Below are 19582 nucleotides of genomic sequence, written 5' to 3' on the forward strand. Positions count from 1 at the left end.
GGTGAACTGAATGCATGCCTGCTACAGGGCTCCCCTGGCTCCTAAACCCTGTTTGATACAGATGGAGGATAGCAGTAGCCACACACCTACCTTGACTTGCAGACATTAAAGTTTTCCTGACAAGGGTTTTTTTGCTTTGGTATTAGTCGCCCCCTCAAACTTCAGGATTGTGTTTTAGGGTGAAATTTCTCGACTTATACTCAAGCAAATACAGTAAATCCTTCGAAAGGGACTGTGCAGGGGTGGAAATACACTGCAGTGTACTGAAGAGTATCCTAGGAATAGTTTCAAACCTTTTAGTCTTACATTTATACATTCACATCTGGTCTGGATTACATTTAACATTAGATTTTCTTAAAATACATAAAATAGCTCAAATAAGTTTAGTGACCTAAAAACAATTTAAGCAACATTAATAAAAAAAAAAAAAAAAAACTAAAAAAATCCCAAATAAACCCTAAAAATGTAATTGGGTCTTGGTGGCTGAGTAAATCTAGTCTGTTCGTTTTCACATCACTCTTTTTAAAACTAAAAAGACACATGCAGAAATGAGAGAATACATGCAAGCAATTTTTAATTCAAAAGTAATTTATAATATTAGGATACATGTACATTTTCATTTGGATAGAGGAACAGCATGGTTGATAGGGACACCTAGTTCTTGGGTTTGCTTCGTTTAACTAAAATGGCTGATTGAAAGTTACGCATTACATGAATGGTTATGGCAATTTCTTGGCAAAAAAAAGGTAGATACAACAGGTTAACCTCATTGTGCTCTGTCCTTCGGATGAGGCATAAAACTGAAGTCCTATTGTAATTAATTACTATGGTTGAGTTTAACATATATATATATATATATATATATATATATATATATATATATATATATATATATATATATATATATATGACGTTAATTACAGAGAAACCATGGCAAGGCTTGGCATGTTGGATTTTATTTTATTTTTTAACTGGTATATCTATATAAATTCTATTGTAGTAATTACTGGAATGCCAAATGTGCTTGTTCATTTTCCAGTTCTGTGCTTCCTGGAAAAGTACATGGATAAAACACTGAGAAAGAGAGCCATGACACAAGCCTGGCCAATGAAAATCTAACTGAAACCAATGCATTCATAAACTCAATTTAATGATATTGCAGTGCTTGCTCCCTGGTGAAAGATTGGAAGTTTCTTCAATCTCTCTGTTAAGCAGGAGATCGAGGACTGATGTCAGAGTTTAGTTGCCGTGAAATATGAGGATGAATTCCACCAAACAATAGTTCTGTAGCAAAAACTCAAATTTATAGATGTATTCGTCAAATATGATACCTGTGTACAAGTTGGACTTTGTCACACAAAGATTTGAAGACATGGCTCATCTGGTCTTTTAAATGAATTTGTGGAAAGCTGCCAGACTACTGTATCTATCCTCTTTGCTCATCCAAAACAATTGTTTATCAGTGAATTTATCAAGGTGCTTCCAAGTGCTAAGCTGGAGACGCAGCAATTAATCAATCCATCGACAGTGGATTGCAATGGATTTTATTGTGCAAGATTTGATTATAGATTCAGTGATGCATCCAACATGGGCCCTGTTGAAAGCAAACAGGTTTCAGTGATGTCAAGGGAAGCTGTTTATCCATTATTCAGTATAATACAATGCACCCTTGATTTCGGTTATTTCATTAATTTATTTTTATTTATTTAAAACAAAATGTTCTTGATGCTTCAATTTATTATAAATTATTACCAGTTAGCCTTTTTAAAATGATAGTATATTCTTTGACTTTCAATTCTGTTTTTCTCTGGTTTGAGTACCCCCTTGAGAAGCATAGTAAGTCATAACAACCAACCTTGGGGTTGAATGACAAGAACATACAGTAGTGCCCTTGTGATGAACATTTGGTGGCTGCAGGTCATGGTGGTCTACTTTTTTCATACTGGTAACTCAAATATCTTATTTCAGTCTATGCAGGGGATGTATAGTATGTTGCTAACATACATGTTTTAAATGTCTGCATGCATGCGATTAGTAAACGTGTTCCCTGTTTTGACCATAACTTTGAAAACGGGTTGTTCTAACTCACTAGCTAATCAGAGAGGGTGAGTTTCCTGCAAATCTAATGGTTTTTATTTGAGTCGTGACCTCCCCTTTGTGCATTACGGCAGTAAAAAAAAAAAAAAAAAAAAAAAAAGCCCTTCCAACAGCGCCTTTTATGTTTCAACAAACTAATCTTATATTCCAATCTTCAGTCATGTACCACTCTAAAACATGTGTTTCAGAAAGCAAAACACGTTGCTTCCTGTGGCTTTTCTTAGTGTGATTATTTGTTGGGCAGTAAAGCAATGTTCCCTTGATTTAGGAAATTGATTCACCTTTTACTGTCGGTAAACCCTGCCCTCTTCTTGGATTTAACCATGGCCAAGGCGTTACTAAGTTTTAAGGCAGTGGTGTCCACAGTTGGCCCGTCCACTCCTGGTCTTTGTTCCATCCCTGTTATTAAATTGTTTATTTGAACCAGTTAAACATCCATTAAGACCCTTAAGCAGTTAATGATACAATTTTAGCTGTGGAACCTGGAGTGGAATGGCCCTCCAGGACCATGATTGGAAACCCCTGCTTTGAGGAATCGTCTCTAGCAACTGTGCAAAGATAATCCATGTTCCTGCAGATCACTTAAAAATCAGATACACTAATAATTGATAAGCATTGATTCATCATCCCTATGCTTAGATCATTAAATGTTTGACAGTACAGTGTTAGTTACAGATAAATATCAAGTGGTTTGTAGCTACTGATGGTGGCTTTGTTTTTAAAGAGGCACGACTATTTCGAGACATAGAAGTTCAAGTCTGTGTACTTTTGTATTGAACATGTGTGACATTTTATACAGTAAAATTAAATTAAATTTCAATTTGCAATTTGTATATTGTAATTTTGTTAGTGACACCTGACATTAAATGGTATTTTCATGAGTAAATTATAAAATGACTGATCTATGAAATCCCAAGGAATCTGCATTTTCAATGGTGTTTCTGTAAAGTGTCTTATCACCAACTGACAGAAGAAAAATCCTAGAAGTAGTATAAATTCTAATTCCACAGTTAAAATATATGACTACTGTGCCTTGTGATTGATTGATATATTAATTTCCATTAGTGGATACTAAATATGGAAACAGCTCTCCTGTCATGCGAGCAGGTGCATATGAGCAGAGAAAAAATGCTTTTGGTTCTCAAGATGTGTAGCGAGGATTAAAAGGAGGTTTTTGTTTGAGTTGCCAGCAGGAATGTTTTCTTAATTTTTTCTCACAGTAACAAAGGGCAGAATGTACTGTATTTGTACAACTTTCTCTTCTACTTTGACTCAAATCCAAGTAATAAAAATCCAATGCACTTGGCAGAGCTGTCTAAATTCCAACTAGGAAGGATGCTGGAAGTCTTAATGCTTCGAGCCTGAAGTGAAAAATGGGATTCAGTAATGCCTATGGTGTCGAATTGGAGCAACATTTCTTGCTGCTGCATTTGTTCTCCAGTGCAGTCGTTTCACTGGCAGAGGCTTGAGAGGGAGGAGTAAGAGAAAAGCTGGCAGGGAGGTTATTTCAACCCTGCAGTAAGCCAGGCTGGGATTGAGGAGCAGCACCTTTGTGCTGCTGGGACTTCCACCGAGCTTCATATCTGGATTATTTATTTATTTATCTTTGTTCCGGGATATTTAAATGTTTTTAAACGCTGAATTAACAGTGCTTTTTTTTTTTTTTTTTTTAAACTGAACTTGTCTCCACATTTCAAGAGGAATACTCTAATATCTGTGTCCTCGTCTCTCTCCTTTCACGGCTAATTGATCTTTAAAGAATGCTGGAATGCCTCGTCTTACGGGGTGTTGATAAAACTGAACTAAAGGACAATTATCTAAACCTGTTCATGCGGAGACTGCAGTTTTAATGGCAACATTTGGGTCCATCTAATCGCTGCTGCAGCCGAAGAGGTGCCTTTTGGGTTTCTTTTCTTTACTGTGTCAGCTGTTTAACGAAGCAGCATCAGTGGGAGCTATCTAAAAAGGCAAACAGAATTACTTTTCCCGTTAAAGTCGAAGACAGGTGCACGACCTGCTTATTTATTTATTTATTTATTTATTTAATATCCCTGCTGCTGTTTTGTATAAGTTATTCATTCAAGCTTCTGTCCTTTTTTATTTATTTTTAAAATCGCAGTAAGCATGGCAGCAGCGCTGCATCGTTTTATCTCCCGGCATGTGAAAGGGGTGACTGCTCACCGAATTTAAAGAGAAATTACACTGCAGACAATTCGGAGCAGCATCTGTGAGCATTGCAAGGAGGGAGGGGGGAGAGAGAGAGAGAGAGAGAGAGAGAGAGAGCTTTGACGCTGCATTAATACAGCCGGCGAGCAATCACAACTGGTCAGGGCTTGCAAACCGAGCCCTAAACTGAAGAGCACGGCCAGACACTCAAGATGAACTCTTCCTTCGGTGGAAACCAGTCCAGCCAAACCTTCTGTCTCCTGGGCATCAGTTATTCACAGACTGTCAACATTTGCATCCTGGAAGTTGTAATCATTATTTTTCTTACTGTGCTGATTATTTCAGGCAATCTTGTTGTTATTTTTGTATTTCATTGTGCACCTCTGTTGAACCACCACACAACAAGCTATTTCATCCAAACCATGGCATACGCTGATCTCTTTGTAGGGGTGAGTTGTCTGGTCCCTTCATTGTCCCTGCTGCACTACTCCACAGGGTTTCAGGAGTCTGTGACTTGCAAGATTTTCGGATACATAGTTTCTGTTCTCAAAAGCGTTTCCATGGCTTCGTTAGCTTGCATCAGTGTTGATAGATACATTGCAATTACGAGACCCTTATCGTATAACACTCTGGTCACACCATGGAGGCTACGGGTCTGCATTTTTCTTATCTGGATTTACTCCTGCTTGGTTTTCCTTCCTTCCTTTTTGGGCTGGGGCAAACCGGGCTACCATGGGGACATATTTAAGTCATGTGCCATAAACTGGGATACAAACGCCTATTTTACCTCTTTTATTGTGGTGATGCTGTATGCGCCAGCTGCTTTAACAGTCTGCTTTACATACTTTAACATATTCCGGATCTGTCAGCAGCACAATAAAGAAATCAATGACCGCCGAGCACGCTTCAGCTCGCAGGAGGGAGACTCTCCCGACAGCCAGGCCTGCCCGGACAGGCGCTACGCTATGGTTTTGTTTCGCATCACCAGCGTCTTCTACATCCTCTGGTTGCCCTATATCATCTATTTCTTGCTGGAGAGCTCCAACATTTACAGCAATCCTGTCGCCTCATTCCTGACCACCTGGCTGGCCATCAGCAACAGCTTCTGCAACTGTGTCATCTACAGCCTCTCCAACAGCGTCTTCCGGAAAGGACTGAAGCGGCTTTCGGGTGCCGTCTGTGCCTCCTGCACATGCCACGTGAAGAGCAAGAAGCCTCTGCCTCAGTGTAGCAAGCGGTCCACAAACGGCTGCAATGCTTAGCAAACACAAAACTGGTGAAGCGCACGGTTTCTGTTTTGCTTGCAAGTTGCAGTCCCTACTGAACTAACAATGTGATCAGATTTGTTTGAAAGCAAAACAGGGGTTAAAAGAAGTATATCTCTATGATCTCACTCTGGGGTGGGGGTGTGTGTGCACAGATGCAGTTGGAGCGGGATCTCCCATCTTACTATTAGTAATTCAAGGGAGGTCACTGCTGGTTATGCCCCGTAAGGCGTTATTCAGAGGAGCCCAACGATATGTTTGCCTTCAAGTGGTGGGCTTGGATGGCCTCCTATACAGATTGTGGCCAGTTTGCGCATCCATGTTTGCCAAAACAAAGTTGATTTGTGTTAAATTAGTAGCAGTTTCATCATGCTTTTTTAAAACTGTGTGCTCCTGCATTATGCTTAAAAGTATGATTTGAGAGGCTTACAATGCAAAATAATTTATTTAAAATAAAAACAAATACAGGAATGATGCTGCCTTTCAGTTCACTGGATAAAATAATGACTTGATTTAAAGTGATTCACTTGAAGTCCTTGGTGTTCTGTATGCATATTGCTCATGAACAGTTTAACCCATTCACATTTTCCAAATGTTTTGAAGCTAGGCTTCTCCAGTTCTTTACAAAACTCAAAAGAGGTTCTTCAGTATATAAAGTCCATTGATCTGCTCCACTTGTGGTCAGTCAGTAAGTCTAAAGAAATCTCTAAATGTATAAACATTTCCACACCACCAAATCACTACTTAAAAGCTCAGTGCATCCTAGTTGCTTTTTTCAGTCGCTGCTTAAAGGGAACCATGCTGGTAGTGCTGCGTGAGGTAAAGTTGGAAACCACTGTGTTGCATGAAATTAGTGCTGCGTTTAGAGACTATGGTTAGTGTTTATTGTACTTCAGATATTATGGTTTCGTCAAAGTAAGCATGAATAAACACAACAAGTGGTCCTGCAGTGGTGGTAGTGATATCTGACTAATTATTTTTTTTAACCCTGATGTCGCTGACTGAGAGCAAAAACATGCGACAAACAAAATCATTGTTTTGAGATGGGAGCATTCAGATGTAAATTATTGAAATATATAATGAAGCACTTTTTTTTTTTTTTTTTAAAGTAAATATTACCTGTAACAATAGCTGTCTGTTTTATACCTTGGGGGCATGGTTTATGACAAGGAGCCACTTACTTGGTTGCACTGTTTATTTAAAACAAACACAGTTACGAGTGTTATTCCAGGTCACAGGTGCTTGTTACAGTATTGCCTGTAGGGAAAATATATGTTCATATTTTTCCACGTTGGTTTCTCTGTTTGCGAATCAACATAAAAAATGATTTGACTGCACTCTCCAGAAAAGAAATGTCATGCTGCGAGAAGCCAATTTGTTATATTGTACTCCCCACCCTCCTCAACTTTCAGATTAGTCGCATTGTGATTGAACTGTGCAGAACATTTTTAGACAAGCCTGAAATTGCAGTGTGTGTTATGAATGTTCACAAAATTACAATATAAACAAGGTTGTACAGTACATGGTTCGCATTTATCTAGTGTAAACATTCCCTCTAGGCCTCATAGACCTGCAAACGCACAGCCTTGTTTCAATCAACCAATATCTAACAACCTAGTAGACAATAGAGAAAAAAAAGGAAATATACCTGTATTTACTAAAATAATATGCAGGTGGCTGTGTGGTCCAGTTGTTAAAGAAAAGGGCTTGTAACCAGGAGGTCCCTGGTTCAAATCGTGGCTCTCTCACTGACATATTGTTTGACCCTGAGTCACTTGACTTCCTTGTGCTCCGTCTTTCGGGTGAGCCATTGTTGTAAATGACTCTGCAGCTGATGCATACTTCACACACCCTAGTCTCTGTAAGTCGCCTTGGATAAAGGCGACTGCTAAATAAACAAATAATAATTGAAAATACAGACATATCCAAAAGTAAAAAGTAACATCTGTTATGGTTTTGAATTTTTAACCTTAAACATTTTTTATTTAGTTAAAGGCATGCAAAACATATTCTGGGTTGTATGGCCAAAACACCTTACTAACACCTTACTAATACTCACCTTACTAATATGCAAAGTTTTATAGTATTCTTCTGGTATTCACCTGATTTCCCTTAACAACATGTTTGACTTTAAAATAAAAGCTAAACAGCCTCCAATCCCTGAAGCCAAAGAGCTTTTCTTTGTCATATTTTCCCTAATCTTCACTGATGAAATCACTGTGTGTGATAACAAAGAAAATTGCATTGAAGTTTGGCATCAAGATTAATAGCTGTGATAGCTGAAAGCTTATTAGAAGGGTGGAGTTCAGTAAGACATTCAGTAAATCTGCAGTTTCTTTTGAAATGTGTGAAATTAAATATGCTGGTTTGAAACTATGAATTTGATAGGTGATTCTTTAGATACAGCAGCGTTTTTCCACAGTACACGAAATGCTGGTTGCGAAGCATACCTCTCTACTAACACGATTTCAAGCAGAATTCTGAATTTCATTCTAACTACCCAAAGTGTCATGTTTGCAAAGGATTTTTAACCCATAGCCAAGTGTTTTTTTTGGTTTATTGTTCTTAAAAGAAAACATTGATTAGCTCTAGGATTAATGCTTTGATAGCACCGTGTAACAATTTTTTTTTTTTGTTGTTCCTGGGTAGTAAGTGTTATTTCCTAATTGCTTATGCCTCAAAAGTATAGAAAATGGCTATTATTCCCCACAAACTTTGCTTTTGTGACTGTATTTACAGTATAATCGTAAATCTCGAAAAACTACTCACTTCTAAATCTTTTGTAGTCATTTTTGTATTACTTTAGTATAAATGCATGTTAATTTGGATTCATATGTTGTTTTTTTCTGACTTTATGTGAACGAAAAGACACACATTTGCCCTTTTTCCCATTGGAAATAGTGATATTTTGAAATATCACTGTCCTGGTCACAAAAGCAAAGTTTGTGGGGAATAATAGCCATTTTCTATACTTTTGAGGCATAAGCAATTAGGAAATAACACTCACTACCCAGGAACAAAAATTGTGTTACATAGTGTAATGTGTCGCTATAATTGAAATTATCAGATTGAGAATAACATTTAAAGTCACTTTTTCCTAACAAATAAACACTACTAGGCATTAATGGAATGTGAACTAGCTAGTGTGCTGTATTTGTGTTCTGGAAAGTCTGAAGTTACATAAAGGCCACTTGTTAGTTTGGTAATCTTAAAATGAAACAAAAGCCTTTATTATAGCTTTCTTGGGAGCTAACATTAATTAAAATAGCAAGGCCCCCCAATTACACAATTCCTTAAGTTTTCTAAATTTAGCAACCAGAGAAGCATCCCCAGATTAATTCAGAGGTGCCAACTAACCCTCTTTTGGGGAGTCTGTCCCTCGTTTTACTTCCTGCCGCTCATCACTCAACTTTGATTGATTTAACATCAGGTATAATGGTAGTTTACTGGCTTCATGTGAATAAGATTTGTGTCTCTTGTGGGTGGAAGAGCAGATAGAATTTTATTTTGTTACATTTAAATATGTTTGGTTGGTTGCTTTTGAAACTGAATTGACTTTTTTGCATCTGTAAAACGTGCATCTATTTGCACTTATTTTTGTTCTCTGCTAATTCTATTGCATAGAGTAGAATAAGCAGAAAGCAAAAAACATTGGAATCTGACAGTGCCTTTGTATTATATCTCCTATTTAAACATTTGGTAAATTGCAGAAGTATAAGATTGGAATTAATATGTAATCACGTTTTTTGGTTAGGTTACTAGTCTGGGATGTGGCTGACTATTGAGTCAATAGAGTAAGATGATAAAAACAGCCAGATTTAAATCTGTCCGATAACTATTATAATTCTGATGGAACTTTATTGTCATTTACTAAGGTTAACCATGCATGTATGTATTTCTGTCTTTGTCCATTTATTGGGGATCTAATTAAGTATTATCTGAACCCTGAAGGAGAGTTCACTCTTGTTACTTGTACAATTCCTGTATGTTTTGATAAAAAGGTGATGTGTATTGCAAAAAATAACCTGCACAATTAGTGTTGTGTGTGAGTTTCCAACAGGAATGCCTTTTATGCATTTTTGTTTTAAAACTGCAACAAGAATACAAAGCCATTCTAAAATATCAGCATTGCTAATTTGAACTTGGAGAGAAAAACTGACAGTCATTCCCACATCATGGCTACGAAGCTATCATTTTATTACCAAAGTACTTGATAAATCCAGATGCAGTAGGATGGTTAGAAGGAAGTGACTTTTGAGTGATTTATTTAAAATATATTTGTTTGTTTAAACCTTTAATTGATGTTTGTTTTGGCACTCGGTGGTCTGTATTAATAAACATAGTGGCAGCATGCTGTGTAGTTTGCTTAAAACATTAAGCACATTTATTGTACAGTGTGTACAGTAAACAAACTTGCTAATGAATGATACTGTTTTACATGTGACTCGCAACTTGAATTTGTGGTGTTCTGTCTGTTTCAGGACTCGGAATACAATATTCATATTTTTGCTGACCTAATCTAAAAATAAAATGATTATTTTTTTTTTTTTTATTCAAGTACCTACCTTTTTGTACCATCAACTTTACATGGCACTAGGCGTGTTAAACGCATACTAAAAATTATCAGTTTTAAATTATGCAAATTTTAAAATGACTATTGGCTTTTGAGCAAAGTTATGTATTATAGAGATTTTTAACTGTTTGGATGTGCTGAGTGAAATCTTTTTTTTTTTCAAAGAAAGGCAAAAAAAAGAATAATTGTATTAAAAATAATGAACACTGTAATTACAGTCTTTGGTTGGTGTTTATTAGAATATGCTTTTAGACATGTACTATTCCAAAGTTATATCTAGGGAACTGTGCAATACTGTGTAATTGTGGCGTTTAGCACCAAAAATGCTGTCTGTATATATGTGTTTAAATCAATTTAAAATGTATCACAGATGCAATAAAGGGCTTTTGTTCTAATGCAACTCTAACGAGTTGTCTGTGTGCGCTGTAAACCGAAAGATGTTTAGCTGTCTTTTAAAAATTGTGAACCGGTGTTGGTGTTGGATTGTAAATAAATATTGATGTAGCATTTTTTAGAATGATTCCAATCTATAAATAAACTGTAGTAAACAAAAAGACTGATGACCTGCAAGGTACATGCGTGGTCATCATTTTATTTATACAGCTATAAAGCTGAATTCCTGTTTCAAGTACGTACGTACTATATGTATTGATGTTGGTCTGTATGTTTGTATGTATGTTATAACTAACGCATAGGTATATCATGGTACAGCTGCATATTTTTCCTTTGCTGAAACCAGCTCCTGGTGGGTTAAGAAAAACACACAAAAAAAAATGTTGTTATGAATTTCTAAATGTTACTGTGAATGCTCCTTATGCTGGTAACAACATTTTGCTGTGTTAATTATATTGTATATCTAGTCCATCTGATATGAGGACATGTTTACAAGAAATTATAAAACAATTTATTATTACGATAACATAAAACATTCGCAAACGTTTCCTTAGTGAAGCTGTAGGTTTTTCCATGCCTATTTACCTAGGTTGAATGTCTTTTGAATCAGAACTATAAAATGTTGGTAAGGTAAACTTTGTTGTAGCTGCATTGTTTCATTTTCCCTATTTTAAAAAGCTACTAATGGAATTCAGTAAGATGTGTGTTCATTTCTTCACTGTTTGTGAAAGTGCCGTGCCTTTTTCAGGGCTTTATTTTGAGTAAGTGATGAAAGTACTAAAAGGTACAGAAATGTGTGACCGTGCAGTATTTTCACTGATGCATGTTTTGGGACATTGTTTTGCCAAAGACCAAGTAGTATTTTTCCTGTGGGAAAGTTATGCTATGAAACGAAAACCAACACAATTTAAGGGCTAGCCATCTCTAGGGACTTCCATTTTCTCATGTAGAACTGCACCAAATTGCCATATTTGGATTTTAAACCAGACGACTTATATATTACTCAAGACACCATAAAACACAAATGTTTACTTCACTTGTTTTTACAGGACAGCATGTTCTACAAGAAAGTGGAAAAATATACACCTGCTGTATTGTTTTTAAATGTTAAATAGAAGTGCATATGTTTTGAAATGAGTAAGTTATAGCTGTATTTTCTTTAAGTATGTCTTTGTGGTTATTGGTCTCTATGAAGTCATCAGTCATGGGTTAGAAAGGCAAAACAAGTATTTTACAAAGTGTCTTGTGTACCATAGTTTATTATTTGTGAAGTGCATAAGCACCTTGATTTTGTAATGTGTGTTTTAAAAAAAAAAAAAAAAAAAAAAAAAAAAAAAAAAAAGTCTATTCTAGTAACATTAATGATACTATTTATAGCATTGCTTTTTTGGTCATGTGTAATGTATATATTGGCATTTTTCATTTGGTTATGCTGTCAGTAAACTGTAAACCGCATTTGTTTTGTTTTTTTATTGGTGGGGTGGGTGGTGGTGTTGACAAAAAATAATCATTATTATTGAGTGACACACAAAAAAAAAAAAAAAAAAATCATTAGTATTTAGATCAGTTAATTACCACAAAAAAAAAAAAAACTTCCTGCATTAATGAAAGCAGTGATGAGTTTCTTAGGTGTTTTTACCTGATCATTTTGATTGAGTGTTTCTGAAGCTGGGTAATCCTTGTATCGGAAGAAGACAACTATAACACTAGATACTAAAGAATTTTGAGTTAAAATATGTTTTTAATATGAAAAAGCTAATACAGGTTTCTTATTTTCAACTGTGAGAAATGTTATTTTTTTTAAAATAGAAAAACAAAAATTAAATATATATTTTAAAGTATAATGTAGAGGTACTGCTTAATATACTGCATTGATTTCAGTGGTAATATTGGAGCTATCATATCTCTTTACAGTGTAGATGTTTGACAGTAATAAACAGTCAATACTTTTGACTGTGGAAAAGTACTTTACATTTAACTCCGTTTCTGTTGAAGAAAGAGTCTTATCTTTTAAATACAGTTGAAGAGTTGCTGGGTGGGTAACCCAATATCCCTTTGGGAAAACCATGAAAAGGTTACTGTGTCTTGACATTTTCAGCATATAGTAAATCATGTTTTATTTGATACAGCTGTGAAGGGCACAGCAGTGCTTTTTCCCTTTTCTTATTTTTCTCTCTGAAAAATACATTCCTTTCTCTTCAGGGGGTACTGAAGCAAATCAAGCCTAGATGAAGGCAAACATACGACTTATTTATTATTCCTTCAAATGTATTTCCTGCATTTGCGTTAAGAAAGGTAATCGGCCAGTTTGTGCATGTCTTTGTCCTTTTGCACAAACGGAAAAATACATCTTAATTCTGTAGCGACTAATTCTGTATATATTATGTGGAAATACAGTAGAGAGCTTTAACATTTTTTAAAAGCTGGTGCCAATTGATAGTTTTTTTATTATTATTATTTTATTCTATGGAAAGTAAAAGCTAAATGAAGTACCAGAAATGATCAAACTCGTGTTTTGGTTTGGTTTCTTAAAAGAAATGTACCAAATCAAAAGTAATTTGCCTTCCTCATGTGTAAAGTCATGATAACACTACGCTATACCATATCAAAACAAACACTGACTGCCACTGGCTTGTTTCAGGGGAAGAAAGCACATCTGGCTTGTAGCTAGTTTTTATAAAACCGAGAGAGAGAGAGTTGCAGTGGGAAATTCAAGCCGTACTGAAATGTTTTATTTCTCATGGCTGTTTTCCACTGAATTGTCTCTGTTTGTTTATTACTCTCTTCCTGTCATTCTTTGCTCTCTTTCTTTCAATCCAAGCCTGCCGAGGGTGTGTGCACAGAAAGGGTTTCCTTTAGTTCTGTGCCCTGCTAGCTTGAGAAATAGACCAGCTGAACATTTCTCACAGCGAGGTATAAAAATAGCAAGGAAATGGTAGGGTTAAGAAGTGGGGATGCCAACAATGCAAAGAAGAAAAGGGCATTATTGTACAACTATTTTTTCTTAATGCATGTTAACACTATCCTTCCTGTTGAGTGTCTTGATGTAGCGTCCATAATCACATATTTGAGATTAAGGTGTCACGTTAACCTCCAACTGCTGCAAGTGTAGCAGAAGCCAGCCTATTTCCTCTTATAGTGCTGTACTAGCAACAAGACAGAGCCAATGCTGGTGGAATATTTCCTCCTTGAAGCTAACTTAGTCAGTGGGGAATGTATACAAACTGGACTGTAAATAGGATCTGTCTTTTAATGAGAATCTATTGAAAAAAATGTAAACGGACAGAAATGAATTATACATAATACACAATTATACGTAATTGCCATTTAACCTTCAAACTGTCTTGTCCTGTGGGAAATCAAACAAACCGGAACAAGACAGAAAAAATAACAGTACTGAGAATCTGCATGTTAATTAGATAACTGGTTAGAAAGGCCTTTCTATTTAAAATTATTTTAGGAAAAGACTTTTCAGGTGTTTAGAAGTAATTGTTTTTTCCACATGACTGCATTTAATTAACAGTTTCTATAAGCTATGTGTTTTATTCCTTTTACTAATCTAATCTAATTAATTATACTTCTAAATGTTTGACTAGATGGACCTGCAGCCTTTTTTGCAAATCTAAAAATAATTATATTCCAGTTGATGCATATTTCAGCAAAGGTTGCTTTATTTGTATTCAGATTTCATGAATGACATATTCGGACTGCAAATTCCACATGTAGTATATTCACTTCTCAGGTCTGTTGAGATGAGACTAGTTGGAGGTGGGGGCATTGTGCTCTCAAATGACTGTTGGTGCCCAATTTCCCACTGTGGGCAAATTGCCCATTTTACATTTAATGCGGAGGGGGCAATTTGACTGTGATTTTCCTGGGGGGCCAGTGGGGAATTTAGGCCGTAGTCTCCAGGGGGCCAGGACAAATTTCAACGCTTAAACTGAATTATATTTGAAATCGGACAGCGCCCTGAGGGAACCCTTGTAAGTGCTTTTACAGTTAGTATTACAATATATACACATACACAACTATATAAATATTACCCTGAATTTTAATAGAGAATACTTATTGGGACATCCTCCTGTGGTGAATAAAAACCGTATATACCACGAACGATCATTCACTATCCTCTATATAGTCCACATGGATATATTTTGACAGTGATTAAACCAAAAGGAAAATCTGCAGCACTGTGCATTGTGTGAATGTCTGTAGCAGGAGGATTCTGGATCTGCATTGGTGTCTTGTGAGATCAGTTCACTTGATGTGCTTTCTCATCCAGAAATACAAGATTGAAAGGGTCATTTCAGCTGGATCTTAAATAAATTCAAATAGCTTTAATAGACTAGGTAATTCCCATAAGAATCAGGACAGAGCAGTTCTTTGAGTTGAAGTGAGTATGCTGGCCCTTAATCTCTCCTGATCATTCTGAATGTTACAGCTTTTAAATAAGTTTAATGTACATTGGTATGCATACAAGCTATTAAAAGTGTGATGGTAGAAATCTGACCGTTCAAATGGTACGTGCACAGTACATTACTGAGCTGCTTCCTTCCGCTCCAAAACTCCAAAGTATTTTGGTCTTTGTTTATAATTAATCCAGGCAGAGATTATTTTTATCATTTATATTGCTGTAGTACTCTAGATTTAAACACACAGGGGAATCCCGCAAATCTCAAGAGGCAGCACTCTAGGCCCTAAGATCTAAGACCCTAAGTCTATACTTCAGGTTAAAATTCCTATCCCTACTATTGCAGATAGAAAGGTTAAACAGAGTTCATTGGAACATATTATTAATTACAGGACTTGATTTCCTGTTGGAAGGAAGAATCTTACGCAGCTCTCCTCAAAGGCGATTCCTATCTGCCCTACTATTAGATACAGTATATGGGGGGGGGGGGATACAAAACATGTTTTTTTTTCATTCAACTTTAGATTTTAATGTATATTAAGGTGTTTTAATAACTCCTATCCAAACATGTGTGATCGTTTGTTCTTCATGTACGTGTGTGTGTGTGTATATATATATATATATATATATATATATATATATATATATATATATATATATATATATATATATATATATATATATATATGAGCAAGATACAGTTCTATGCATTAAGATAGTAAGATTTCAGGTGTATACATATTGCTGTTTGACAATAAAAAATGAATTTAATATGAAGAGGAAACCATTGTCAGCACTGTAACTTACTTGATTCAATAAAAATAAGGTAAATTCAGTTGGCAGAGATGGATCTAACTTTCTAAAAGTAGGGCAAAACTAAAAACAGGTAACATTAGCAATAGTGTTGTAGCCTGTATTAGTGTTGTTTAAGTGATTGACTTTCACATGTACATTACAATCATTTTTATTTTATGCAGAGAACATGTTTAATGCACTCGCGTACCTATTAATGTTACGAGTTAGGATGGTTCTTCATCAGTTTGATGCAGGAAGCTGATTGATGTATGCGTGGGTGGAAAGTGAAGTGCTATAGCAGTGTCTGACATCTGCAGTTTTATTTGATGTGCTAGACCTCATTCGGGTATGCTTGTTAGTTGTTGAAATCTGGCAAAACTCCAGCCTGGACTCACTGAACTTTAAGGTACAGAATACAGTAGTTTGTTTAACAGAAATTAACCAAGAAGTGTGCAGAACTTTGGGCCAGTCCATTGGAACTTACTGACACATGGGGGGATTCATTTTAAACAGTTACTTATTTTCTATGAATTAGCCTTTTCATTTCACTATACGACAATTGCAAATCAACCCAAAATTAGATTTGTTCTCAAAAACCATGTCGCCATCTGAAAAAATAAAATACAATACACGGGGGCTAAAAATATCTATAATGAGTTGGTGTTTATACAGAAACAAAAAGGGGGGTCGATGTGCATATTTAATAAGCGCTAATTGGCTTGCTCAAGGCCAGCTCTTTAAAAATACGGAAACAAGGCAACAAATAAATGTGCTTCTGCTTATTCAAATCCTATTTTAAGCACTACACTGTAAAATGTTAGGACACACTATATACTGCCATTAGTAATTTAATCTTAACATCTAAGGAGAAAAAAACAGACCCGTTCAAGAGTCACGACATGTACAGTGCATTACAAAGCACTTTGTTCCTCATTCAAAGTTTCCACATCACGTTTCCTTTTCCCTTTCTGATCACATATTGCGCACTCTGGTATTAATCATAATGTGGTCTTAGGAAGTTAAGCTAATGATACTATTTTTGGAAACCTTTTAATTGCGTAAAAATGCATTTTCATAGCAATTAAGAAAATAATAATGCTGTTAAATATGTTCTGTGTTTGTTTGTTTGTTTTTTATAAACAAGAAGTTTCCTTTGCCTCTGACTTTAGTTTATTAAAGTATTCTGCTTTTTGCCGATCCTCTAAAGTAATGGTTTGTGAAGCAACATTAAATTAAGAAAACACAATAAATAATTATTCTTTGTTTTGTGCAGTAGATTGTCACTATGTTTACATACTGATGTGGCTAAACACTGATACAGTGCGACGATTTGCAGTAGTTGAAGTCAGACTCATACCTTGTACTTGTTGTATCCTTTTAAGAAGTCACTGCTTAAATATACTTAAATATACATCCTATCATCAGGTATTTTTAATATTTGCAAGATGCAGCATGTTCACAGAGACACAGTATTTCGATATGCCATCATTTTAATTAATGTATTCTTTTAATAACCTTGTCACTCGTACAGGTATAAACATATGAAGTGAGTGAAAAACAGTTGCAGTAACTTTAAACAAGAAAGGAAAAATTGTGGCAAGGATCTCTTTGGGTAAATAACAAGGTAATTTAGCATATACTTGCACAGTCCAAACAGGGGCTGACTATAAGCAATTTTAAGAGATTTAGCTCAGTCACCATGAAATTAATGTTTTACATTGTTGAGTCTAAAGAAAGTCTTGGTATGTAGCAATTGGCTACATTTCCTGAAATATAACTTAAGCAAGAGTGTTTTTTTTTTTTTTTTAAGTCAGGGAGGGACAAAGAACAGGCCTGTCTGATATTGGTCTGGTGCTTCAACATAATGAACTGCCTAAAAATAAACAAGTAACATAAGAAATACAGCATTTAGAGCTCATGAAATGTGTGTGAAATAAATGTGTACCAAAATTAAGCTGCACTGTTAACCATTCTAATAGCAGTGTTATTAATAATAACGAAATAAACGATTATATATATATAATCTTTGGTAACATTTCACTATATGTAGTTTTTTCGGTGTATTTGGAGTCACGTTACAGAGAGAATACTTAGCCGCCAGCCACGTGTAATATTCCTGAGGTAAGAAGCAGCTGCTGTGTGATTTTCATTTCTGCAATGCTTTGGATGTTATAGTTGTTATGATTTCTTGTGTGCATTTTTTGTTGAAGTCACATTGAAAGGCTGCGGTAATGATCTGAACGGCTTAGTATGTTAAGCTCTGTGTTTGTTCCTGCCTAAATAGCATAGGGCCTGTGATGTCCATGATCTATCGACAAAGCTTTATTAAAGCACTGAAGTAGAGTAACCTGACACAGGCTCTACTCTGGGGAGATTGGTAGGGAAGGTCAGCTTCAGAACAGCGTATAAGTTCAGCTCCAAGTCTCCAGGCAGGTACTGTGCTAGAAGGATCTGCTGTGAAAAGTGAAGTGCAATGAAGTAAATGTAATCACATTCTGAATGTTGCTGTGCTGTGGTGCAGTGGGATTGCTTTAGGCAAAATAAATATTGCATGCGGTTTTTAATGCACATTATGTTTCCAAAAGCGCAGTGTATAAATTAATGGGGAACATTTACTGACTGTAAGTTGTGGATGAATGTGACCCAACACAAGAAGTTTAATAGTTAAAATAAATGGGAAATGGGTAAATAAATAAATAAATAAATAAATAATCCACCATTTAGTGAAGCAACTATACTGAGCACCAGACCATTCTATATTATAATGCAGATTCTCAATAGAAATTTCATATAAATTTGTCATTCCAGTTGTGGGGGTGCGGTTTCTAAATGTTAGTCTGGGTCTGTGGATACGCAATATGACAAAGATCATCTGATAAATTCCAAGATTATTACAGGAAGCACTGTATTTATAAACGGCTTGTAAAATACCTGATTATCTAGCAACGCTCCAGCTATTGTGTTACGTACAGTAAGGCCTGAAGTCTCAATTATTGTTTCAATTTCTTTACATTAAGCCATTTTACATGTACTAACACACTCCAGAGTGATTGCTTTACAGTGCACCCTGTTGTGTAACCCTGTGATGTGTTTAATCATTTTTTATTACAATGTTTTGCCCTTTAGTAATAATATTTGTTTTGTAATTGCCTTAGTTATGATAAATGACTGTGGAGTTGGAATATAAGCCAGTAGAATTGCCATTAGTTACATGAGAATGATTGTCTCTTGTATGAGATTCATCCAATTAAGAAACGTGGTCTTGGGCTGTAGTTTGCTTTTTGATGTAACAAAGAAATGTTTTGCTTATGTCTGCAAAATGTCACGAGCCAGTACGGTTTATAATGATGCCTTGGCACCCAGGGTTATGATGAAGTACTTTTTGCCAGCTGTGTTCATACAGTAGATTCAATTAGAAAACAGCTACCGTAGAATTTGCCTTGTAACGCATGTCTGTCACTAATATATATTTGCTTCTAATCTTTGTAGACTTAATGCAGTTGATGATGCAGCATTAAAATTGGGATCCGTTTTAGAAGTCCTGTTTTTCCTGTAGCTGTGATTTGCAGTTTTATAGTTCTGCATAATATTAGATACAGTTCTGCCCACCTGAAGAAAGGGTCAATGTAATTTTGTCATGCCTTAATTGATTTAGTTTGCATTGTACCCTGTGCACAGCATCCTAACGTCATTACTTTCTATACAGTTTACCTGTGGTGCAAATCCTTGTACAGTATATGGTTCTGCTGTCTGCTTATCTTCCAAGTGTCACTAAATAGTCAATAAAACCTAGCATGCACATTTCTTGCAAAGAGTTATTGAATATGCTGTTGTGTTCTGGGTGCCGTTTTATGGTACTAGCATCAGTAGTGTGTTATACTC

At 35.7% G+C, this 19582-nt stretch overlaps 2 protein-coding genes across 4 annotated transcripts in view; both read left to right on the forward strand.

Moving 5' to 3' along the window:
• LOC121303493 (rab GTPase-activating protein 1) overlaps positions 1–19582 on the forward strand; it is a 108047-nt gene that overhangs the window by 40421 nt on the left and 48044 nt on the right. The gene's annotated exons all lie outside the window — the stretch shown is intronic.
• LOC121303495 (probable G-protein coupled receptor 21) lies at positions 3421–6628 on the forward strand. The gene has a single exon (XM_041234213.1). The coding sequence runs from the start codon at positions 4476–4478 to the stop codon at positions 5523–5525; it is 1050 nt and encodes a 349-aa protein (XP_041090147.1). The 5' UTR covers positions 3421–4475; the 3' UTR covers positions 5526–6628.

This window comes from Polyodon spathula, chromosome 33 (assembly GCF_017654505.1).
Source record: "Polyodon spathula isolate WHYD16114869_AA chromosome 33, ASM1765450v1, whole genome shotgun sequence".
NCBI classification, from domain to species: Eukaryota; Metazoa; Chordata; class Actinopteri; order Acipenseriformes; family Polyodontidae; genus Polyodon; species Polyodon spathula.

Coding starts and splice junctions, on each gene's coding strand:
- LOC121303495 (XM_041234213.1), top strand. CDS start 4,476: ATGAACTCTTCCTTCGGTGGAAACCAGTCCAGCCAAACCTTCTGTCTC.